The 26,062-nt window shown below is 35.6% G+C and overlaps 1 protein-coding gene and 1 pseudogene across 4 annotated transcripts; both read left to right on the plus strand.

The window, feature by feature from the left end:
- The window catches only part of LOC149571358 (putative aldo-keto reductase 2), a 30,789-nt pseudogene extending 10,364 nt beyond the window's left edge, over positions 1-20,425 (plus strand).
- A 140-nt stretch (positions 20,426-20,565) lies between these two features.
- Positions 20,566-25,533, plus strand: LOC149571359 (multicopper oxidase LPR1-like). Of its 4 annotated transcripts, none has more exons than XM_089812897.1 (7): positions 20,566-20,624; positions 20,755-20,831; positions 21,576-21,740; positions 21,831-22,065; positions 22,175-22,744; positions 24,013-24,897; positions 25,127-25,533. In XM_089812897.1, the coding sequence occupies exons 4-7, from the start codon at positions 21,835-21,837 to the stop codon at positions 25,178-25,180; spliced, it is 1,740 nt and encodes a 579-aa protein (XP_089669023.1). In that variant the 5' UTR covers positions 20,566-20,624; positions 20,755-20,831; positions 21,576-21,740; positions 21,831-21,834; the 3' UTR covers positions 25,181-25,533. The 4 variants fall into 4 exon arrangements, with proteins under 4 accessions (XP_089669023.1, XP_089669021.1, XP_089669024.1 ...); XM_089812895.1 differs by having other exon boundaries at positions 20,772-20,831; XM_089812898.1 differs by lacking the exon at positions 21,576-21,740.
- Positions 25,534-26,062: the final 529 nt, after the last annotated feature.

The raw sequence follows: 26,062 nt of genomic DNA on the forward strand, positions 1-26,062 counted from the left end.
TGTTATGCTCAGCTTGGATATTCACACCTCCATGTTCCTCCAGTAGGAAATCCACATTCAATAATGGACGAAAATTGTGGCCCCCTTCAACATGACCATATTGCCTACAATGACTTTGGGATGTTGTGATTAGAATTCTTCGATTCTTTAAGCCCTTACACTTTTTGCAAGGACAATAACATTTATCAGGTTTTCTTCAGAACTGAGCCCACAATGTAGCCATTGTCTCATTTTTTGTTATGGGTTCATATTGTTAGGCGTGGTCTTTCTTCACAGAAAAATATACCTGCAAATAAATTAGACATGTTGTGATTAATGTTTATATCTTCACATATGGTTTTTGTTAATTAATGTTTTCAAATGTAATAAAATGATCCTATAATTTCTAGAAGGCCTAGATGTTTGCAAAATGTGGATTTATAGACAATGTATGTTAATTATTTGCAAAATGCTTCCAAGAGATGTCACAAGGTGAAAGTTACTTAGGTGCTAACAACAGCATGCCTTGACTAATCTTGATAGCAATGAGTAATGTGATTAATGCATCAACTAATAAAGATGACTAAAAGATCAAAACATATTAATGCAATCCTTAGAACAATTTTTAATATCTTTAATAATAGTCCTTTATGATAACCTCGGGCTTTAGGACTCAATTATTGTGACATTTTTGAGACTAATTGACCTTTCTAATGCTTAAAAGACTCATAAACCTTCACTTAATCCCATGACTCTACCATAGTGCCATATGTGGCTTGTTTGGCAACATTTTGACATATTTTCCAATTACATTGCATTTATTTGCATTTGATAAGCATTTTATGACTCTTTGACCCCATTTATCAACCTAGTACATTCTAGGACTCCCTTTGCCCATGACATTTTACTACATTACATAAATGACCCTTTTCCTTTCATCTTGATGCCAAGAATGGCTTACAACTTGAACTTTAATGATTACAAACATATCAAAAAGGACCTTCATAGGGTCTTATTACATCAACTGTTCTAACATGGTCATGTTGGTTATCTTGAGACCTTAATGTCTTTTCATGCCTTCAGCCTTGACCTTGATGCTCCTGCATCATTCTCTTAAGGATCAAGGAAAGTTGGATCATCATGGAATTGAGTAGGTAGACCTTCTAGGAAGTTGCAATACTTCAACCTTGTAAGTGTCACGTCAATGCAATAGGTACTAAACAAACAATTTAAGTTGATGAGAAATGGTTGTTATGAATTCAAATTGTAAGCATCACCTCAATGCATTGGGTATTAAACAAACAATTCAAGCTGATGAGTATGGGTTTTTATGAACCACAACTCATGAAATATGCATTAAATCCATACCTGTTGTTTACAATGAGTACGGGTTTTTTTTTAAGAACATACCTACTGTTTATAGTCAGCAAGTTTCTATATCCTCTAAGAAATTTGAAGCAATGAGCCAAAGTCACACGGTTGAAGATGATCATTGTCCCCTCAAAGCGCCATTGTTTGATAAATTGTTACATTGAAATATGATCTAGAAAGGGCCTTTCCACATAGTATGTTGGCACTATTTGGCAATCATCGATCATGTGGTTATTGCAAAGAGGCTAAGGACCAAACATGGAATCATGGAGATAGTGCACAGATGTACAAAGAAAATGCAAGAAACATCAAAGAGATTGTTAACCATTCAATGGCCTTAGTAAAGACAAATCTTGGCACTTGAAATGCATAGTGCAATGGGATTAGTAAGGTATCAATTTTTTTGATAGAATGCCCAAAACAGAGCTTGGAATGCTAATTGATGGACATGCATATGGGAAAGCATGATATGTATGTTGGAAATATTCAAGATACTTATAGGTTACTGAGAGGGGAGGGGTGAATCATTAACAACAAAACTTTTTTAAGTCAACGATACATAACATTTACTTATCTATCCTGCTGCATAAAAACTGTTAAACATTAAAACCATATATGCACAAAGATTTGGTGACCCAGAAACCTTCCAAAGTAGAAAGTAAAACTGGGGTGGGGATGATACCCACAAAGCTTCGTTACTGTAGTATGAAGTTGGTCGGTTAAGGCTTAAAATGATCACTTCTGGTGATCTGCCCTGTTAGGAGCACGGAGGATTGCTAGATCCACCTTGTTAGAGGATTTACAAACATACTTTATAAGTATGCACTCTGTTAGGAGATTTGAATAAAGACGGTTAAGTCTACCCTGTTAAAGGATTTACAAAAATGATTCACCTGTTAGGATGAACCAACAGATCAACTTACAATTTGACTGAGTTCTTTACTATAGATCACCTTCTGCGATTGATGAAATCATTTCTGCTCTTGGTAGACCTTGCTGAGTATTCTTTTCTGCTGATGAATTCGCACTATCATCCAGATATCTTGTATGTCTTCTTGAATATCTATGTATACTTGAATGTCTATAATACATTACATATATATACCATTCCAATAATTATTTATGCAAGGTCGTCCAAACACAAGTAAACAAAATATAATTGAGTCGACCAAATGGTAAAATAAACTCGGGTTCTTCAGACAGACTTGATGACCTTCTGATACGCGGCATCCACTGCGTTACTCGGCATTGTCATGCACTTGGTAGAGGTAGGGGCTCGGTTCATACTAGTCATACAACGTTGCCTGGAACTCGGTAACCATTGGTGACTCGGTAGATATAGTGTCACTTGGTAGAAACTAACTTCTTCGATAACCTCTTGACATTAGGTGCTACTCGGTTGACACTAGGTGCTACTTCACTCGGTCAAAACTGTGTCTTTGATGCTCGGTTAGAACTATGTCTTCAGTGCTCAGTTTGAACTGTGTCTCCAATGCTCGGTTTGAACTGTGTCTCCAGTGCTCAGTTTGCACTGTATTACTCGGTGTGAACTGTATTACTTGGTTAGAACTGTAAGACAAGTGTTGTCACTGATGGAAAATAACTTTATGCCAACAATCTCCCCCTTTGGCATTAGTGACAAAAACAATTATGTGCAAAAATAGACATACAGTTCTGAATTTTCAAAATTGATCTTTGCAAGTCTTATTACACATATCTTTCTTACATGTATCTCCCCCATACAATATGCATAGTATTTACAAGTTATTACACATATCTCTTTCACAATTATCTCATGGAATTTGTGCTATCTCCCCCTTTTTGACAATAATGCCAAATTAAACAATATGTATTTACATAGAGAGTCCAAAATGAGAGATAAACTCAGAATGTACCTTGAGAATAAGAGCCAATGTCTTATCCCAATTTTCTTGCAAAAGTTTGCTGGTGGAGAGTGCTATTTGAACTTCTGTAGAAAGTTCAATCATGTGATCTGCAATTGAGAAGTTTTTGTTATGAATCAATGTTTTGGAATGGGCAATATGCTTTTGTATTGTGTCCATGACAGGAAGGATCATATTTTGGATGTCAATCAGGGTACACCTGATCCTTGCTTCCTCTCTCAACAATTCTGCCTATTTCTCTGACAAAAATCTTATTCTGAGATGATGGGATGAACTTGAACTATGGTCAAGCTGCAACATTTGTGCACTGACCTTCATATCCTCATCAATTTTATTCAACTTTTCTTTGATTTCCTTAGTATACTCGGTAACATCACAAAGTTTTCCAAAAAGTGAAGTTACATTATTAAAAGAATGTTCAAAATTACTCAAAATTGTAGACAGTTCTACTTGTTTTAATGCAATATGCTGAGCAATGTTCTCAAGCACCTTATTGTCAAATTTCTTCTCTGCTTTTTCAATCAATTTTTCTTGGTCGGAGGTATCCTCATTGAATTTATATACAACCTCTTCTAATTGATTCAAAATGTGTTGAGTAGAATCTACTTCAACACCTATAGCCTTTGTTAGAATATTCTTAGCACTTTCAATAATACTATATTCCTGGTCTCTCTCATGCCTTAGTTGTTTTTGTCTTGCCTTCTGATCTAATAGCTAACTGACCATTCTCATTTCATCAACTGATGCATTATCCAGATCTATCTTAGGAATGATAATGTCCTTATCCAAGTCTATTTCCTCATCCACTGCCTTGCTGGAAATCATGTATCGTTTTGCTTTTCCTGCAGTGACTTTACCTTTTCCTTTTGAATCTGAAACAATAGTTGATGAGGTTGGACTGGTTGACAAAACTGGAATAGGACTAGCTAGAGAAAAACTGAGAGAAGTGCTAACAGTATCAAAAATTGATGTTCTTCCCAAGATTGATGTATAGGTTGGTATGGGAGAACTCACAGATGCAAAAATTGGAGCAGATGAAGTTGTCAAAATTGGAGTACTAGTGGGTACACTAACTGTAAATGCTACAGTAGAAGTTGATATGCCTGATGAACTTACTGCTGTAGCTGATGATGCCTCAGTTAATGAAGATGGCTGCAGCTCAATTAATGAAGTGGTAGACACTTGCATAGATGGTGCCCAGAGCTGAGAGGAGATAGGTGAAGATTGAGCAATTGATGAAGCTGTTGTGCACACAATCTCACTAGTAGAGGCTATCTCCATAGTTGATGTAGCTACTTTAGGTGGAGAGTGAGGAAGAGATGCAATGACTTTGGCTACAATTTTTACAGGATCGTCTTCCTCCTTAGCTTGATCAGCTTCTTCTTCCTCCATTTCATCTTCCTTGTCTTATTCCTCCATTTCATCTTCCTTGAATTCTTCCTCAACATTTATCATCATTGAATGCAGATCCTCTGGAACATCTTCAATATCATCATCACTGCTGTCATTGTCCTTGATTTCAACAATATCCTCACTGGGTTTATGTAGATGATAGATATGTTTCCACATGTTTGTTGCATCATTGACAACATGCTCAATGTCTTTGATAAGTATCAAACAAGTGTGAAATCTAATCATCATATTACCTTCATGATCTTTCAATGATTTCTTCACTTCTACATCAGTGAGACTCGGCAGGAGATTTTTCAGGGTTTGTTCAAAGATATCTTTGACAGTTTTGGTTGCAATTTCCCATCTTGGTTGCAACCTTTCCAATAGCTCTATAGGGATTTGAGAGGCAATCTCTTTAGGAGAGTATTTCCATCTTCCCATTTTATTCAAAACCAATTCTTCAATCTGCATTTTCTCCTATTTTGTTCTTGTCTCAAACTTCAATGCTTTGAAGTTTGTGAAGCTAGTACCTTCTTCTAATTGCTTCATCCTTGCCTCAAATGTGAGTGGAGGTTTGAAAAATATAGGTTCCTTCTTCCCCTGTCTTGTTCTTCTGGAGAAGACTATAGTGGCTTGCGTTTTAGGTTTGGTGATAATCACCTTACCTTTCTTCTGTTGAGGCTCCTCTTCTTTTTCTGACTTGATTTCCTCTTCTTCTTCATCATCTTCTCCTTTTCCTTCAGTAATCATCAGAGGACCAAGTTCTGTTTTTAACTTTGCAATCTTCCTCTTTCCTTTGCTAATGACCTGAGGGATTTTGATTGAAAGCTCAATTCTAGTTTTAGCTTCATCATAAGTTCCAAAGACTGGTTGCTTTGGGTCTACTGGTTCATTCACCAGTGCTTCTATGATGTCTTTGGTTTCATCAATATTAAGCTCATAAGGAAGAGGTTTCACCCATGCAACTCGGGGCTTGACTGCCTGTATGTATACTTTGTCACAATCTACCATAAAGCATACATCTTCTTTATATTCCTCAACCAGTTTTGGTGGAATCCGGAACCTATTGTTCATTCTTTCCTTAAAATCTTCAAAGTAATTATCCAAAACACTGTCAAAATTTTCACCTAACTCTGCAATAAACTCATTTATTTGATAGAGAATGGGAATATCCTTTCTCCATACTACTGATCCTTTTGATGGAAAAGACTTTTGAACATAGAAAAATAGACAGATCAAAAGTGAACCGAATTTGCAGGAATTGTTCTTTGAAGTCCTTATGCTTTCCATATTTTTATTAAATCGAGACAAAAGTAATTCAGACAGATCAAACTCAACATTCTTCTGTACTATCTTATATGCTAAATCTACTGCTTCGCAAGGTACACTGTTTGGACGGCTAGAACTATAAATTTTATGAGCAATGACGTGAATACCAAATCTTAATTCAGCGTCAGTTACTGTACTGAGCTTAAGTCCTCTACCATCCCATTCTGCTTGGGTTAGCCTTTGCAATTCTTCCCGACCTAGGGTTTTGATAGTCTTAGCTTTGCTCAATATGGGAAGGCTAGTAATTTTGTTAATCATTTTCTTTGTGATAAGCACTGGTTGCTCTAAACACAATTGCTCGTTGTGAACCCGGCTAAGTACATACCTAACCCATTTAATTTGAAAATTTCTTGGCAAATGTGAAATGTGGGTTAACGCTTTTGTTTCAAGGTGTTTATGCTCGGGTTTCAAGTTCCCATCTACGCTCATTTCTCCTAGGGCATTATCAATTTCTAGGTTTCCAAGTTCTTGAATAGAACATTTGAAACAAGAGCGAATATCATTTACAAGGAGTACCTTTGAAGGAATTCGAGACTGAGCATCGTTAGGGTCAAGTGATTCTGCAATTGCTGGTGCCAATTTGAAGTTCGGTGCCTTCCATTCCACACCTTTAACCAACATTTATGAGCTTCTCTTTGCCTTGGACCTGCTGCTACAGGATGCCATTGTTTCTCGGTAGGTGAAGAGAAATTCTGAATAGATTCTTTGCTCTAAAAGAAATTGCTCGAAATTGCTTTGAGCTTGCTCTGGAATCGCAGAAGATAACTTAGCTCAAAGTTCGTAGTGAAGAATGAGATCAAATTTTGCCCTTTTTGACGATAATAGGTTGTCATCCACTTTCTCGATAGATATTATCAACTCGGCGATCAAAAAAAAATATTGATGTACCGACCTAACTCGGTAAGGTCATGAACCAACCTCGCTCAGTAGATACAACTCGGTGAGTGAAACTTTGTTGCTCCCGACTGAACTCGGTTGAGTCTTGAACTGATTTGGGATCAAAGTGTATCTGCATACTGATCAGATCATTTTTCTTCTTTTGGAACTGCTTAGGATGATTCTTGAAGGATGCAGTTCCATACGTTCTTTTATGAATATTAATTGGAAATGATGGAGTCACTCATTTCTCGAGTGACATTGCCATTGCTTGACTTATCTTGTTCAGTAGATTTAGGAATCCATTGTTGCTTCATTTGCTTTCGGATGTTGTCTGCTTTGATTTTCTTTTCATCTTCAATTCGTTCTATATTCATACAATTTCTAGCTATATGACCAAGTTCTGTACATGTATAGAACCTTACAGTAGTGTCCTTCTTCCTTAGGTGATGTCTTGCACAATTTATGCCAGTATGTCCATATTCTCCACAATAGTGACATCTGCACCAGGTGTTGTAGTCCCATCCAAATATGGCTTTCACAAGTTGTTCATCTGGATTGAATGATTTGGATCTGCATTGGAATGCCTTGTGACCATGTTTATTACATTTGTGACAGTTGCCTTCAAATTTTGTCTTTTCTTTGCACTCATTTGCTTTGTGACCATGCTGATTGCAACTGAAACATTTACCATTGAATTTTGCTTTTCCATTACTCCAGCATTTGTTTGATGTATGACCTAACTTTCCACAGTGATTGCAAGTAGGTTTTTGATTCTTTTGGGTACTTTGTTTTGAAGATTCACCTTCTTCATTGTATCCAAGACCAGCTTTACCTTTTTGTCTATGAAGATTCTGCTCATTTTGCAAATTCAATTGATCCATATCTGCTTGGGATTTCATCATTCTTTCATTGACTTTCCTTTCAGCTCTCAGATCACTATGCAAACTTACACTGATTTGTCTCTCAGTGATTAAATCATTTCTCAAACTTTCATTCTCTGATCTTAGAATCATAATTTCTTCATTTGCATTAGATAGTTGTCCTATAAGATCTTCATGTTGAAGGGATAGATTATTCCTTACCTCTAAGTCTTCATTTGCTTTGTTTCTCTGTTCCAAAACTTCACATAACCTGATGGATTGGACGTCTTGTTCTCTTTTGAGCTTTCTTACCTCTTCTTGTAGAGATCCATTCTTTTCTAGAAGTTCTTTGATTGCCTTGTCAGCTTCTTCAGAACTACTTGATGGTAACAAATTTTCAATCTTTTCTTCAACATAGTGATGGTCGTTCATTTGTCTTGCAAGTTCCTTTCTTCTTTTAGGGATTGAGAAAGATGCTCCTTTGCTTCTTTGAGTTGAACCATGGCCATTTCTAGATCTAACTTTTCATTTTCAATCACTTTCTCCAATCTGAATATCTCCATAACTTAGATCTTTGCTCAAGCTGTCAAACTTTGTCCTAAGAACCAAAAAGCTCTGATACCAATTGTTGGAAATATTCAAGATACTTATAGGTTACTGAGAGGGGAGGGGTGAATCAGTAACAACAAAACTTTTTTAAGTCAACCATACATAACATTTACTTATCTATCCTATTGCATAAAAACTGTTAAACATTAAAACCATATATGCACAGAGATTTGGTGACCCAAAAACCTTCCAAAGTAGAAAGTAAAATTCGGGTGGGGATGATACCCACAAAGCTTCGTTATTGCAGTATGAAGTTGGCCGGCTAAGGCTTACAATGATCACTTCTGGTGATCTGCCCTGTTAGGAGCACAGAGGATTGCTAGATCCACCTTGTTAGAGGATTTACAAACATACTTTATAAGTATGCACTCTGTTAGGAGATTTGAATAAAGACGGTTAAGTCTACCCTGTTAAAGGATTTACAAAAATGATTCACCTGTTAGGATGAACCAACAGATCAACTTACAATTTGACTGAGTTCTTTATTGTAGATCACCTTCTGTGATTGATGAAATCATTTCTGATCCTGGTAGACCTTGCTGAGTATTCTTTTCTGTTGATGAATTCGCACTATCATCCAGATATCTTGTATGTCTTCTTGAATATCTATGTATACTTGAATGTCTATAATACATTACATATATATACCATTCCAATAATTATTTATGTAAGGTCGGCCAAACACAAGTAAACAAAATATAATTGAGTCGGCCAAATGGTAAAATAAACTCGGGTTCTTTAGACAAACTTGATGACCTTCTGATACACGACATCCACTACGTTACTCGGCATCGTCATGCACTCGGTAGAGGTAGGGGCTTGGTTCATACTAGTCATACAACGTTGCCTAAAATTTGGTAACCATTGGTGACTCGGTAGATATAGTGTCACTCGGTAGAAACTAACTTCTTCGATAACCTCCTGAGCTCGGTTATCACTGAGTGCTTCCTCACTCGGTTAACACTAAGTGCAACTTTACTTGGTTGACACTAGGTGCTACTTCACTCAGTTAAAACTGTGTCTTTGATGCTCGGTTAGAACTGTGTCTTCAGTGCTCGGTTTGAACTGTGTCTCCAGTGCTCGATTTGAACTGTGTCTCCAGTGCTCAGTTTGCACTGTATTACTTCGTGTGAATTGTATTACTCGGTTAGAACTGTAAGACGAGTGTTGTCACTAATGGCAAAAAACTTTATGCCAACAATGTAATGTTTTATGTCAAAAATGGCTTTGACTCTATTGGCTTAGTGCATGAGATACACTTGCAACTTCTCTACACAATCAGCTTGCTATGAAACATATGTGACAAGACATAAGTCAAGATTGTTAATAATACTAAGTTGGCTGCATTTTGAACTCTTACAAATTCTGAAAGGTATTCTCCCTCTTATATTGACAATAATTTGAGTTATAGACATGCGATAATATCAAGCACACACTACAAATTTTATTTATCTTTTACAAAACTGTTCTATTAACTATTACTTATGCACTGAATTGCTTCTTTACAAGGTACAAAATTCCGAATCCATTCCCTATATTGATTTCCATTTCTATAAATTGACACAATCATAATAAAAATGTCCAGCTAACAATCTATGCATTGTAATGTCATAAAATATTTTGAATCTTTTAAAAGGCCTGGGTCAACATACCTATTTTAGCAAATAACCCTTCAATGTCTTTAACAGATCTCTCCAAATAAGAGAGGTGTGTAGGCCTACTCGGTCAGAGTGTTTCTGCTCACCATACAACATCCCAAATGTAGGTCTCATCTAAGAATATCCTGTAAACTACGTCTACTAAATAACACTACATGCATACAAACATGCTTTATTATGGTTTGATATTATGTATTCTCTTTCTTTAATTGCAAATTTTGCCTATTTGTAATCTTCCTTTAAAGCTGATATTATTTTCCTGGATTGCTCGAGAATTTTTTGTACACTTTCAGATACAGTTCAAAAAGGGGATCTTCCAAAACTAAGTTACTACACAGTGACACACAATCCTCCCTTAATTTATGACCATTCAATTATTAGAAAACTCAAATACTAAATGTCTTCTAATGACATTAAAAAACACAAACTATATAAAACTGCTTTTCAACATTACAATAACTATCTTGAGCTCTAATAGATCATACACCTCTACTGTAGGTGGAAATTGTCATTAATTGTTGCAAATCAATTTTTATGCAAGCAAAAATGAAGATGGAATAGTCATATATCATATAAAACATCATTTAGAATGATTCTATACTTGCATAGTTGAGTAAAATGTGATTTATAACAGTGAGAAAGAAATAATCCTCAATGTATCTTTGTCTCGATGATAAAGTAATATTTTTGTAAGTCAGATTACCTAATCGGTGCAACTGAACAATTCATTTTGTTGGAAGCTGCCAAAGAACTTAAACAAAAAAGAGAGCATAATAGCTGAATATAACTATCCTACAATTCTGTCATTCTGTCACTATCACTCTTATTCCAATGGTTCATGCCTCCTTCAAGAACTCTCTTAGGATAAATATGAAGATCTCAATAACCTCAAAGCCCATGAAACTCAAAAACCATTTGAACAGTTTTGATCACATTCACATTATCCATGAGCAATGGAGCACACAACTTCATAGAAACTAAACAATAAATCAATACAAGATTTGAGGATTGTACTTCTACAGCTGTTAGGAAGTAGTTTATATATGCGAAAGAGAGGGACTTCCAAAAATTGTCACTGATCACAAATTGGAAAATTAGAACAACTTTCTACACAACTACTCTCCACACATCGCTGTGGGTACCAGTACACAAGATTTGAAGCAAATATTTAGTATTAAATCTTATTCATCTATTCTACAATTCTTAGTCTTTTAAGAAATAGCTCACAGTGGGCATATGTCTCCAAGAAAAGTGCAAATGAAATTTAACAAACAAGAATAGTAACTGTAAAGATGATAATGCATTTCCAAAAAAATTGATTTTGAGCACACAATAATCCAAGTTTTATCAAACATCAAGAACTCAAGGCATTCATCTATGGCCAAAACATTAACAATGGAGAAGCTAGCCAAAAACTTTTTGACTCATATCATAGTGAAAGTCATGGCTTCTACCAGGGGGAAACTATAATAACTGACTTTATTTACAACCCCCACCAAGTCAAGTATAATGGCATTCATTTAGATTTCCAATCAACTCTGTTTGAGTACATTTAAGGGTTTTAGTCCATATAGCACTAATAGACAAAATGTCAAATAGGTCAGTATGGAGAAAAATAATACTAAAACATATTTCAAAAGTCTCCTTGTCTGAATATTAAATAAACAAATATCATTATTGAAAAATTGCCACCATGCAGATAATTTTAAATTGAAGTTTGTGTTTACCATGTCCAGAGAAGAATGATCTAGAAATTCAAATGTTGAGATGATGTCCCCTAACTGCTGTTTTGCTATAGAGAGTAGTCTCGGTAAAAAGCGAACTAATTTTTTAAATTTTAATACAGCTATCAACTTGAAAATAGTTCTATGCTCCACAAAATCTGAGGTATCAATTCCTATAACATATCATCTATCATCAAGTTTAAAGTGAAAGAGACCATACAAACTATTGTAAGTTGTGCCCAACTGGGACACATTTAAAATAAATTAAAATACAAATTTCAATCAAATTCATGTTAGAATCAGTCATATAAATCAATACAATTGTTCCCTTGCCAACTCCATAATACTATAGAAATTGGTAATCATATCAGATCAACCATGGATTACATTCTTTGAAGTGTCTACAATAACTCGAAAAAATCATCATTTCAAAAGTAAACATGAAAAGAAAAGTGAGAGAGATTCTCATCCACTAATAGGAATGCTTGAACATTTTTCTCTATATGTTGAGCAGAACTAACCTGAAATACATTCTAGTGTATTTGTAAAGATCACAAGTTATCCCTCTTCAACAGACCCCTCTTGTACACTCTCCAGTTATAGTAGCCACATGGACTCTTGTAGCAATTGTACAGGCACAAAATCCAAATAAGTGCTTCTGTAAAGTAACAAAGTTTGAGCTGGGAATTCAGGAGCTTTTATGCAAGTATTTTCTCAAATTTTAAGGTATTTTGGTCTTACATATCCACTTTGAGAATTGTATGATAACTAATCTCCAAATTATACTCTTCAAAACATCAGAAGCAATGTAGGTAGCAAACTGTATTTAATACATTTGTCTTATAATTGAAATCCCATAATATTAATAAAATATTATGACTGTCAATTCAAATGGGATGACCTTGAATGCTAAATCATAGAGAATTTCATAATGAAAACACGTGGTCAAATCACAAGGATACATGTTACATTCCTAAAATGCACAACTGTTGAACATTGAATTCATGTATAGTATTGGAAAGTGTTTGAATGTCAAATTAGATTAACCATGATATTTGATTTGAGAAACACCAAATGGACATTCCCTTGCCAAGAGTTGCTTATATGTGTCATCATACCTTTCATGTGGTTCCATAATGTAGTCAAGTTGCCAAAAATTCCTAAAGGTATTTAAGTCAAAGTGTTTTTTGAAGTGTCCTATGTGTTTTTTGACAAGTAGGATTGGTTATAAAGTGTAATGTCCTCATTTTAGCTCGCCATGGTTTATGTTTGGATTGACCTATTATTGGCCCTTGTAGGTTAAGGCTGATGGCTAGAGGGCCCCATCTGGCAAAATAAGAGGATCTTTCCCTTCTATAGTATAGCAGTGTTTAGGATTGCTCCTCGTTTGTTTCAGTTGGCTACACTTATAATTTATAGTAAGTTATGTATCCAACATTTCTACATTTGGCAAGGCACCTGGACTAATCTCAACGTAGTGACGACCCTTGGCACTACTAATTTTATCAAATATTCAAGGAATTACTAGTTATAGTAGGTTAGGAGTTAATAGAGAGAACCATTAATATTTTTAGTAAGGCAGTTGGTTGTGCGATGGAAGCAATGGTTGACCAACTGGTTCAGATGAGACAAAGAGATGATGAGTAATCAATGAGATATTAAAATTATAGTAACAATAATAAAGCTATTTATAATGGTTATATTGTAAATTTATTACTTATCTTCATAAAGTATTATTGAGGAGCCATTATATTTAATGGAAAAATATGCCTTTAATAATGACATAACTTAATTCAAACACAAAAAACAATTATATAAGTCATTAAAGTGACATATTGGTGAAGCCTCATGAGTCAAACTTTATTGAGGAATTATAAAAGCCCTAGAAATGAAATTGATTGATTTTTTGTTTATGAGTTTTGAATTTTATATTGGATGTTCCAGGGAAGAGTGCAATGTGACCTAGGGTTTTAGACATTTTTAGCAGTGAAGGACGATATCTTCAATGTTTGTGCAATCTTAAAGCTATGAAAAAACTAGTTGAATCATTGTTTGATTGTGGGCTTCATATAGAGGTCCATTTTAGTTAAATTAGTGAAGCTAGGGAACTTTGTAATTAAAATAAAGGCGTGTTTGCAGATACTTCCCAAGGCTGGTCTTCAGCTGCATTTTTTTGGCTGAAAATAAAAATTTCAAAGGCAGTCGTACAACATTACAGGTCCCACACGAGACCCTCAGCACAACATCTGGTTTCTAGGCCAAACTGCCTAGAAGTTATGCTTCATTATTATCCTATTGGATTCCTAGCTATAAATAGAACATTATGCACAAATTGGAGGGGTTTCTAGAAAATCTCCAAGGGATGTGATTTAATTCCAGGTTCTTTATCCAAGATGAAAACTCATTTCAGTATTTAACAATTGCAATTACTTTGCAATGTAAATATCAATAAATAGAAAGAAGCTACTACCTGTGATTTGCAAGTAGTTTCAGATTTCATTTCATGCAAGCTTTGTGTTTTATTTTTATTATTTTCAAAAAAAGGAAAGCATAAAAAGCATATATTCTAAAAAATACAAATAAAATCCAAAACATTGCAAAAACAAACCAGAAACAATCACAGGTTGGATAAAGAGAACTAGCAGGGTTCATCACAACAGTATCAAAACATTTTCCTGTTATCCTGCAAGGTTGGGGTTTCATATGCAACTGCAATGATTTGATCCACATAGGTACTATACACATAGGGGAAGCACAAAACAACATGTTGATCAGTTACAAGATTACCATTAAAGATAATGGGTGATAGGAGAGGTGGTAGTCCACCTAGAAATGTAGGAAATAATGAAGAAAGAGAGGCAATGGATATATTCAGGGGTTTTGGAGTGGGACAAACAACTGGTGACAAATGTTTTGTTGTAGCTTGCCGCATCTATATGGAAGATGTCTTGCCTAGAGGAAAAAGTCACGATCAAGAAGAGCATGTTAGTGGAGATGGGACCCCTTGGGCAAGAAGATTTTCTACAGGCACCTATGAAAAGCCTACACATCCAATGTTCTTTAGGAGAATCTGAGGAAGGGAGTGTAGAAGAAGAAGGTGCAACATTTATTGATAGTGTCTTGGCCATGCATGATGAGAGGGAGGCATTGCCACAAAGAGTTAAAGATCACTTGCCCTTTGATAGATTCATGACTCAAAAAGAGATAGCATAGTAGGCCAAGGCGACAAAGAAGACCAAGGAACCAAAATAATGATCTTCAACATGCTACTAGCAGGCTCAAACTTCATACATTTGATGGTAGAATGAAGGTCGCAGATAGAGATTAGATTAGTAAATTAGACACTTTCTTGACTCTTCGTGCAATGACAAGAGTACATGCAATTAAGTTTGCAACATTGTATCTAGATGGTGCAACTTACGATTGGTGGCATCATGAGATGGTTACTGTGTTGCATAACCTCATTATTTCCTATCAAGAATTCTAAGAAAGATTGATTAGTACTAATAATATGAACATCACTCTCGTATCCTTAGATGCAGGCATCCTTCTATGCATAGTCAATAGGACAAAGCATGGACTGGTTAAAAGTTGCATCTCACCATCAATAGTCTCTTACATTGTTAGAGCTTGATTAGATTCCTAAACCCTTTGCCTGGTTGCAATTTGTTTTCTAGAAGAAGTTGAAGAGCATCAATTGTGAAATCATCTGCATTTGCAAAGTCGATATCCATTGATTGAATATCGTAAGTCTCTTTGTGATACCAACATATCACATCATTACAATTGAATGAGAGCCCACAACTAGAAGAAACTCTGGGATATTCTCATTTGATCACACAATCTGTATAGTGTATACATCATTTAGCATATGAGCTTCCTTATTCAAGAGATTGTCAGAGATTTGGTCTTTTAGTTGGAATACTAGGTATTCGATTCTGCATGTTGAAGTGGTCATAAAAATCACATCAATAGAATGCAAGTACAACAGTGAGCCTCTTGTAATACTTCTTTCATATATTGAATTCATCCTCACCATGGTTTTTCCCTTCTTGGGTATTCTACATAAAGTCTTGGTTTTCTTGTGTGGTGTGTGTTGTGTGTTTTTTATTTACTTATGCACTTCTATTCAGATGGTTAAAATGTTAATGAAAAACTATGATTTAATTTGTGCTTCTCCATGTTCAACAATATAGAGTGAACAACTGACATTGTTAGAGGAAAGCTATGATAATGTTAATGCCGACAGTGCCTCCAACATTTCCTACCCAAGGTTTATTTGTAGTTGTGGGAGTTGTCTTTGATGAGGTGGTTACACCTAAAAACCCATATATTGATTAAATTTAGCATCTAGCTTCTCATTGGTAAACAAGTCGTATCACCCTGGGATTGAATTTGATAAATGTTCTAATAATAAAATCAGGTATAATTCCTAACATGTGAATCTGCCATTGGAAAAGAAAACTCAAACTGATTTTTTCAATCTATTGACCAAATTAAGAAAGTAATCAATGTCATATGGTATATTTATTGATTGACAACTAATCTGGCTGCAGGTGAAATGAATCAAGTAGAATAGTAAATGAATTAAGAGAAACGTGAAAGGCACCAACCCCTTTGAATCAAACAAGTAATGTTGGCAAATCGAATGGGTTGCAAAAGTTGAAAAGATAGTCAAAGGAAATCTAAGAGGGAAAATCAAATCATCCAAGAAAATTAGAAAAGTTGATTCATTTTTTTCTCTGGAGGATGAACCATATGACTCCTAGCTGTTGAAATTCTAACAAGTTGTAATTGAATCTACAGAATCTACCTGTACTCAGATTTTCTTTTGTACAAAGGCCAAAACCTTTGCAGTCAATCTTTGTGTTGGATTAATAAATCATCTTTTTTCATTTCCTCCTAGTTTCCAGTTTGAATATTGTAATTATATGGAAAATGATGTTGCAGCTTATATGAGTGTCCTTCAACAAAGCAAACAACATTCATTCCTTTGAATTTGTAGTATCTATACTTTAAACTGTATCACGGCTGGTTGTTGTAAAGTTGGTTTAAAATGTTTGTGTGGGAATGTGTAATGTCCCCTTTTATCTCACCTTGGTTGGTGGTTTGGATTAGCTTATCATTGGCCCTCATAGGCTAAGTCAGACGGTTAGAGGGTTCCCAATTGGCAGAATGGGAGGCCTTTACCCTTTTGAAGTACACAAGCATTTAGGATTGCTCTTCATTTGGTTCAGTTTGATAAACTTACTAATTATAGTAAGTCATTTATCCAACACTTCTATATTTAACAGGGCACCTAGATTGGCCTCAATTGCAGTGATGATCTTTGGCCCCTTTGTTTTGATCAGGTATTCAAAGATTTACTAATTATAGTAAATCGAGGGTTGATAGAGATGGACCCTTAGTACTTTTTGTAAAGCACCCTGGTTAGCAGTAAATGCAGTGGGCTAAGTCTTGGTGAAGTCAGAATTGATTTACAATGATTAATGGTGGACTTAAAATATTGTAATACTTTAATAAGAAAGTGATTATTAAGTTCATATCATTAATTGAAATACAAAGTGAATATAATAAAGTTATAATGCAAAGTCACTTTAAGTTATTCCAACTGGTTTGAGAAGCTACTTCATAAGGAGGAATCAAAAGTAAAGAATGTCTACTTCATAAGGAGGAATTAAAAGTAAAGAATATTTTATCCCACATTGCTAGAAGTACAAGCATTCAGTAACTAAAACGCTATATAAGAAAGGCCATCCTTTCATTTGAGATATGTTATGAGAATTGAATGTTGAAACTTTTTCTCCATTGTTGCTGAAAGCAGTGACTGGATTATCTACGGACAAAGATACTTAAAATAAGTGAAAACTGGACGAAAAGCCATCTGTTCAATTTAGTTCAGAAGCACAAGCCATATGATTTTCATTTTCATATCATGATTAAATCGTGTTTCTATATTTGAAAGAAGCAAGGTTTTTTGATATACTGAGACACCATTTTATTAGTCTCCACAGTATAGACAAGTTTCAATTGAGCATTCATTTATAAGACTTTAGTAAACATAACAAACTTGTTTTCATGTATATTGAGCCTGGGGGGACCTAAAATCCCCTTGAAGAGAGGAGTTGGTTTGCTACAAAAAACAATTCTGCCTTTCAAGTCTTTTCGTACCAAGCAAAGGATGGGATCGCCATCTCTACTTCAAATTTTCATTATAGCTGAAGAATTAATAAAGGAGAAGCGAACCAAAAACTTTCAAGGTTTCATTGGAATAGAAAACTATTTCAGTATTTCAAGACTTTTACCAAGTAAAGTATGTGCTTACTAACTTCTATATTTGTGAAGCTTGCTAAAAAAAAGTCTATTATCATCCATTAGTATGAATTCAATATTTGGACATAGATCCAAATGGGTGAGAGAAAATCTGAGCCGCAAAAGGGACAGGGCCTTATAGAGAGAATACATGTGTCTAGTGAACTAAGAACAGTCTGCAAAACTAAAATTAGTCGAGCAGGTAATTTGAGAACTCTTATCCCGTTTTAGAAGAGTTTTAAGGTTAACACAAAGCGCTATAATTTTTGTATCACAAATTGGAGCCATATAAAAAAAACAAGATAAGATGTGGGCAATAAAGAGGTGTATTTAGGCCCAAGTTTGATTGCAGTGAGTATATCAGAAATCTTTTATGAGAAACATCATCATCTATAAAACAACTTTGTGACCTGAAAGAATTAACAGTGGCTCTGTTTTTTAAATTGCGATGAGTAGAAGAGAAAGAGAAAATGTAAAGGTATTGAATAGCTTTGGGATCTGCCTCTGCAACTTTCTGATAGATAAAAAACTTGGAATGATATCTAATGACTAGATTCTTACCTCCTTTCTCCTCTCTTGTTGACTGTGCACCAAACTCCTGCCCACTACAGTCACGCGTGCGCCAAAACAAAACAAAATTAACACTGCAGTGACATTTTTTATTATTCACATCTTATGTTGTGAAGGTAAGAATTTAACCAATTTAACCATGGTTGAAATTTCGACCATATCGGGCCCATTTTTTCAAAAAAAATGAATTTAACAACCCAAATAAGCCTTTGGTCGAAAATTTTGGTCGAAAATGGGGGCCTAATGTACTAGTGTACTGTAAAGAACACGCATAAACACACATATATAGAAGCAATAAGCAAATGAGATAAAAAAAACCTGATGATTGATCGAGAGTGAGCTACAAGTGTTGGCCATTGTCGAGTATCTTAGCACGATTGTTTCCCCATGTGATGTCAAAGTCGCTTTAGAAATTGACAGAAACAAGGTGGGAGAATGCGAGTGCAAAACTTAAAAGGACACAGAGACTGAGGTCCATTTAGAAGTGAAGACAGAAGGATGCAAAATGTCGAGTTAAAGATAATGCGAATGTTGTTAGTATGGTAGAGGGATATCGATGGGATATATATAGGCAGGGTCTAGAAATCTTAGGCGGTGTAGGGCGATGGCCTAGATGAAACCAAAGGGATATCTTGCTTTATTACAAATGATTGCAATCCAATCAGATATTGATTTGATTTGATGATACGTGTAAAAAATATGCACACTAGTTTGGTCAAACCACTTTCCACAAACCACTAGTTGTTTAAAATGTCAGACAGGTTTTCTTTGAAATGCTCACTTATAATAGCCTATCGGCTAATAAATTTAAACAAAAATTCAACTAATTTTTTTTAATAAGAAATAAAATAAACAATTATTAATCAACAACATTTCTTTTACAAAAATCTATATAATTATTAATATTAAACCATTCCTTTAGCTCAAACAGATAACGATCTTTAAATTATTTTTTCTTAAATGGTTAAAAGCCTATAAAATATATTTAAAAGAAAGAGAACTGATTAGGGAAAGGGAATACATATTAAAGAAATTGACAATAGATAAAACAAGTGAATACAATCACAATGAATATTTATGTAATCAAATAAAAACAAACGTTCTTTGACAATCATGTAAAACAAAGAAAAATATGTTTCCATCACGATTTCGACTAAAATGACTAAAATGACTGAAGAGCGTCAATAGAATATTTGCACCAGATGTGACATTTTAAAAATTAATTAATTAATTTAAAAGTAATAAAACAGTGGTTTTGTCACTTTTAAATTAATTAATAAATTAAAAAAAACTTCACATCTCGTGCATTCTTTCTGCTATTTAGCCACGGGCTCAATATAACACATTTAAAGTCGGTTAAAAAAAATAACGAGTCATAAATCTCCACAGAATATTTGCGCCGCCCTCGTCCATTCACATACGGTCACAAAATACTTGACTTAAATGGAATACGCCAAAATGGAGTGAAAGCAACATATGCGCTTTCGACGAAAGGAAAGTTTGCTGCTACAGCCATGGAATTTACAGAAATTTTTAATATATACCTACAGGTAGGGAATTTTCAGATGAAAACTTTGTTGGAGAACTCTTTTAACATTCACACACGTCTTTATCAGCGCTGCAATTTAGAGGTTTGTTATCTTAGCCGTTTAGGTTGTTCTCAGCTTGCGGGTTCAGCAAGCGTGTGAGATTTAATTTCCACAATTTTTGTGGGAAGATTTGTTCGCGTGGATTCCTCGTGCTCTCTTCTACTCTGCTCAATCCTGCCCGTGTGTACAGCTCAGGACGCACCTTCAATCGTGGCATGCCACTTGTCAGAATTCTATGGTTGAGCTTCTTTCCGTTAATGTTCGATTGCTTTTACACTATGTACTCGCGACCTCCAGTAACGGGACCCTCTGCTTTACCCTAAATTCCTTGCTGTATGGATAAATTTGCTCTATCGTTTATATATTTGTGAAGCATTTGAGGTTCTCTCACAGAACAAAATGTTCTGAGATGTGTTTGTGCAGGACCTGAAAATTGCAGATTCGTAGGGTAAGATTTACAATTTCAGGTTTATTGAAGGCTTTTGATCTTTTCGCAGTTCAGAAAGATTATGGCTGTGTTTTTGGATTGAATTATGGAAATTTGTTTGAAATATGGTTTGTTTTTGAAATTGTTCAAGTCCTTCTATGATAACAGGGACGAGCTGGGAACACAGAATTAAAGAACCAAAAAATTGCCTGAAAATTGCACTGGAAGGTAAAACACTAATCAGAAAGAAACTACTGAACTTTTTTCTGTCTCAGATTTTTGGGAAAAATTTGAATCATAATAGGCATGAGCTTTCAGCAGTTAATGTAGTAAGTAGTATGTCTGGTGGTTCTGGATAAACATTGTAAATTTTCGTGAATGAATGTTTCAGAATGATTGTTGAGTACTAATAAAATTGCTGATTACAAAAAATTTAAGCAATTTATCTAAAAAGTAGTGTAGATACTACTATTTAAACCATTTTTACTAAAAAAATTTAAGAAAACTGTTTTATGTGTAAAAAATGTGGAATTCACAACAGTTTCAGGAATTTGTAAGGATGATTATTTTCTAAATATTTTCACCTCACAGCAGTTCAAGGAAGATTGTTTTGTAGTCATTTGAGATCTTCAACTGCAGTTTCGAAGAATTGCTATCCTTACTTTGAGATTTACACATTTCCCCTTGAATACGGCTTCGAAAGATCAGTTAATTTTAACCCTGAAGTGGAAAGGTCCAGTTCTTTGAACGGCTACTTATTTTTGGAAAGTGTCAGTTCTTCCACCACGCACTCATAATCCTGATAGGCTTCATGTGACCTTGTATATTATTATATCTAACAATAAACAATATTAATAGAAATCTATATGTATCTGATGCTCAAGTGTTTAGAGATTTAAAAACAAATTTAAGCGGAATGTAGAATGTTCGAGTCCTTGAAACGAACATGAGCTGTCATATGGCTGTTTACAGACCCTCCACGCAGACGAGGCCAAGTAAGAGTTATCCTACAGGCTTTACGGAATTAACGTAGTTAATTCTTACACGGTAGCCATTGGAGGAAGACGGAGGTTTCGATCATTATACCCCGCGAATCCGCCATTGAAAATACCTAGTAGTGCTGCATTTGTCAATAGGGTAAATCCTTACTATCTTGTTCCCTGAGAGCTGAGAACGATTCTATAAATGTGAATGTACAGAGTTTGAGGGTTAATGTACTGGTTGCAGGGCCATGGTGATGAAGATGAAGGTGATGCAGCTGCATATTGTGCTATTTTTTTGTTTCTATTTGGGAGGGAGCAGGGCAAGAAATGAGACCGAGGAGGAGCTACTGCAGGTAGCTTCGTCTCTCAAGATGTATGTGGACGAGCTTCCGGACATGCCCCGGCTCAAAGGATTCGTCCTCCATGGCCAAGATTTCAAGCCCGCGGAGCTTCGCATTGGCATGTTCGAGAAAAAATGGGTAAATAAACACATTTCGAACACTTTCCCTCTTAAATGCTCAGATATTTCTGTATATGTTGTCGTTTCAGATCTTTCTGAAAATTCTCCGCGTTCTCTTCTGTTGACAGAAATTTCACAGAGATCTTCCGGCCACGACCGTGTTCGCGTATGGAATATCGAAATCCGGTGCCACGGTGCCAGGTCCCACGATCGAAGCCCTGCAAGGCGTAGAGACGCTTGTAACGTGGGAGAATTATCTGCCTTCTCGGCATTTTCTGCCCTCGGACGCTTCCATTATGAGCGCCGTTTCTAAAAATGGCGGAATTCCGACGGTTGTGCATCTTCACGGCGGTATTCACGAGCCGGAGAGCGACGGAAACTCGCTCGCCTGGTTTACAGCAGGGTTTAACCAGACTGGCCCGGCCTGGAAGAAGCCTACATACCATTACGGTAATGCTCAGCATCCAGGAAATCTATGGTACCATGACCATGCCTTAGGGCTCACCAGAGTTAATCTCTTGTCCGGACTTATTGGCGCTTACGTTGTTTCAAACCCCAATGTGGAAAAGCATCTCAATCTACCCACTGGTCGTCGATATGACCGGCATCTTGTTGTCTTCGATCGGAGCTTTGCGAGAGATGGATCTCTTTTCATGAACAGCACCGGCAACAACCCGTCGATTCATCCCCAGTGGCAGGTAACTCTCGCCTTCATGCTTTTTTCTCATGGCTGATTGTGCACGATTGTGCACTGTAACCAGGGTTAAATGTTTGAGTCCTCTGTATGAGTAGTATTTTAATATTTAAGTACGGCATGCACATTATGGAACTGCAACAATACGAACAATCCTTTAATGGAAGGCAGATCATGCTTTAACAGCAGAAAGCTTTATATTTTATTTGTATATTAATGCTCTGCAAGAACACGAAGAAGACATTAATGGAAGAAAGATCGGAATTTTATATTTAAGAACAGAATTCACATTATGACACTGTAAGAATACGAACAACCATTAATGGAAGAGAGGTCAGCTGCTTTAACAGCAGAACTGTCAAATTTTTATATGTCAAGAACTGAATGCATATGATACTGCAAGAATGCTAAAAATCCACGAAAGAGATTTCACATGCTTAATAAGTAGCAGAAATGTTTAATATATTATATTTAAGAAACGTTCATGCTAAATAAATACACACAAAGCTTTAAGATATCTGTAATGTTAAACAAAATAGATGTTAGGAATAAGAACAATTCTGTAATGTAAGAGAGATTATATGCCTTCAGCAGAAATGTTTAATATTTTAAGAACAAAATGCATATGATAACAATGCAAGGACACGAACAATCCTTCAATTAAAGAGAGACCGGATGCTTTAACAGTCGAAATGTTTAACATTTCATGTTTTAAGAACAACATGCATGTTATGACACTGCAAGAATAGGAACAATCGAATAGGAACAATCGTTTCAACAGCAGAAAGGTTTAATATTTACAAATGTGTATTATGACACTGCAAGAATACGAAAAATCCTTTACAGGAAAACAGATCGATGCTTTAATTGCAGAAAAGGTTTTCTGCATGTGAAGTCTGGCTACACATTTCACAATGCACGGCCAATTTTTGTCTTTCTCCTCAGATTTCCGCATTGTGAAAAATATTAATATCAAATCTAATAAATAATGTTTTATGATTTCTCGAATGTCTGTGAATATATGTGGACAATCCTTTAATGGATGACAGATCAGATGCTTTAACAACAGAAAGGTTCTGTGCATGTGATATCTGGCGACACATTTCACAATGCAACGGCCAGTTACCATCTTTTTCACAGATTATGCCGCCATTGTGGAAAATATAAATATTATATTCAACAAACAATGATTTTTAATTACTTTTGAATGTCTAGAGAAATTTGCTCCTATGTACATCAAGATGTCTTGTCTTATACTCTGTTTGTTTCCAGCCGGAGTACTTCGGAGATGCGATTATAGTGAACGGCAAGGCTTGGCCATTCTTGAGGGTTAAGAGACGGAAATACCGCTTCAGAATCATCAATGCAAGTAATGCTCGGTTCTACAATTTTGCGTTAAGCAACGGACTTCCTTTCGTCCAAATCGGCTCAGATTCTGCATACCTGCACAGATCCGTGTTTATGGAATCTCTGCTGCTTGCTCCCTCAGAAATTGCAGACGTTCTTATCGATTTCAGCAATTCAACCACAAACGAAGTAATTCTGACAAACAATGCAGTCTATCCTTATCCTTCCGGTGATCCAGTCGATGATCTCAACAGCAAAATAATGAAATTCATCATTGAAAATGCAGTGACGAAGGATCCAAGCCGCATACCGAGAAGGCTGATACGGTACAGCAAACCCGCAGATGAGATAATCGCGCATACACGCTACATCGCCATGTACGAGTATGAAAGCGCTACAGGAGAGCCGACTCATTTGTTCTTGAACGGCTTGTCGTACAGTGCTCCGGCTACAGAGACTCCGAAACAGGCCACCAGTGAGATATGGCATATAATTAATCTCACGGAGGACAATCATCCTCTTCACATTCATTTAGGGCTGTTCGTCGTGGTCAAGCAGACAAAGCTGTTGAATCTGGACGAGTTCAGTGATTGCATGGAGCAGAAAAATGATGCGGTCAAGTGCGACATACAGAAGTATGCCAAGGGCAGAAGCTTTGCTGGACCTCGTAATGAAAGAACTTGGAAGAATGTGTTCAAGATGCGCCCTGGATTCATGACTACAATTCTTGTCAAATTTTCCTTCATCCATTCTAACGAATCTTATCCCTTTGATGCCACCGCTGAACCAGGCTATGTCTATCATTGTCATGTAAGTTATGAGATTTCCAATCAGTTTCTCCATAATCTAGTCACTAATTCATCAGATATATCAGATCTCAACACTTCATCCTAAATTTATCAGATTTCCACAATTCATCCTGTTGATTGTAATTGATTTCTAATTTCCTGTATAAGAATTGAAATAAGAAATCAATTGCAATCAAATGAAAATTTTGTTGATCTGTTTTTGATAACTGGCTTCTGTTTGGGAATTGCAGATTTTGGATCACGAAGACAACGAGATGATGCGGCCATTAAAGGTGCTTTCCTGAACAGAGAGAAAATAGATCACTGGATGTTATGTTTCTCTGCTTTAAACTAAATAATTGGCCACTCTTGAGCTGTATATGAGAGTATCACACTTACATCTTCCGAGTTCAAAATTTTAGTCATAATCTCTTTACGAGTATGAATGCATTTATTACTATCTCTGTCCATTATTCCTTGTGTACACTGGAATCATGTTTGCACGCTCCGTATTCCATCCAACTTTATCATCTCATGGATTGTGGAAGTATACTAGCTGTCATCTGCCTGTCAAGCTTTCAACGGACCTAAATATTTATACTTCAATTTTGAACGACCTATATTATTAATTTAACCATGCATCAGAATTTTAACTCTAGCCACGCACCAAGAACGGCCTATATTAATCATGGATTAGAGTTAAAACTCAAGGCCTATACCAAATTGCCACGTGACTTTTTTAAATCACTTGTAATGTGACACTTGCATGTCAACTTTTTAGTAATTGTTGATAAAGTATGAAAAGAGCTTCTCACATTTTTAAAAATTCCAAAATTTAACAAGATGTGACACTTGCATGTCAACTTTTTAGGAATTGTTAATAAGTATGAAAAGAGCTTCTCACATTAAAAAAAATATTCCAAAATTTAACAAGGGGCCCAAGCATCAAATTAAGTCAAAGTGTACAATTAATTGCCAACTTGAAATATATGTTAGATGTCATTAATGGCTTCCACTGATGGTTTCCAATTCATGAAGACCAACTTGGTCAAATTTATTTTTTGAAGTTCTAAGATTCTATTAATGACAATATAGATTGCATATTTTAGTCTTATAAAGTAATTTTAACTTTCTTTTAATGTTTTCAAGTCTTTTGAATGATCCAATTTTTGAATGTGTTAGAAATT

Source organism: Cupressus sempervirens, chromosome 2, assembly GCF_028749045.1.
Source record: "Cupressus sempervirens isolate cs-2001-9-10 chromosome 2, ASM2874904v1, whole genome shotgun sequence".
Taxonomy (NCBI): domain Eukaryota; kingdom Viridiplantae; phylum Streptophyta; class Pinopsida; order Cupressales; family Cupressaceae; genus Cupressus; species Cupressus sempervirens.

Excerpts from the sequence above, each read along its gene's own strand:
- LOC149571359 (XM_089812897.1), top strand. The coding sequence starts at position 21,835 with ATGGTGATGAAGATGAAGGTGATGCAGCTGCATATTGTGCTATTTTTT. Across the intron at positions 22,066-22,174 it reads GCATGTTCGAGAAAAAATGG|AAATTTCACAGAGATCTTCC; the intron begins GTAAATAAACAC and ends TTCTGTTGACAG. Across the intron at positions 22,745-24,012 it reads CGATTCATCCCCAGTGGCAG|CCGGAGTACTTCGGAGATGC; the intron begins GTAACTCTCGCC and ends GTTTGTTTCCAG.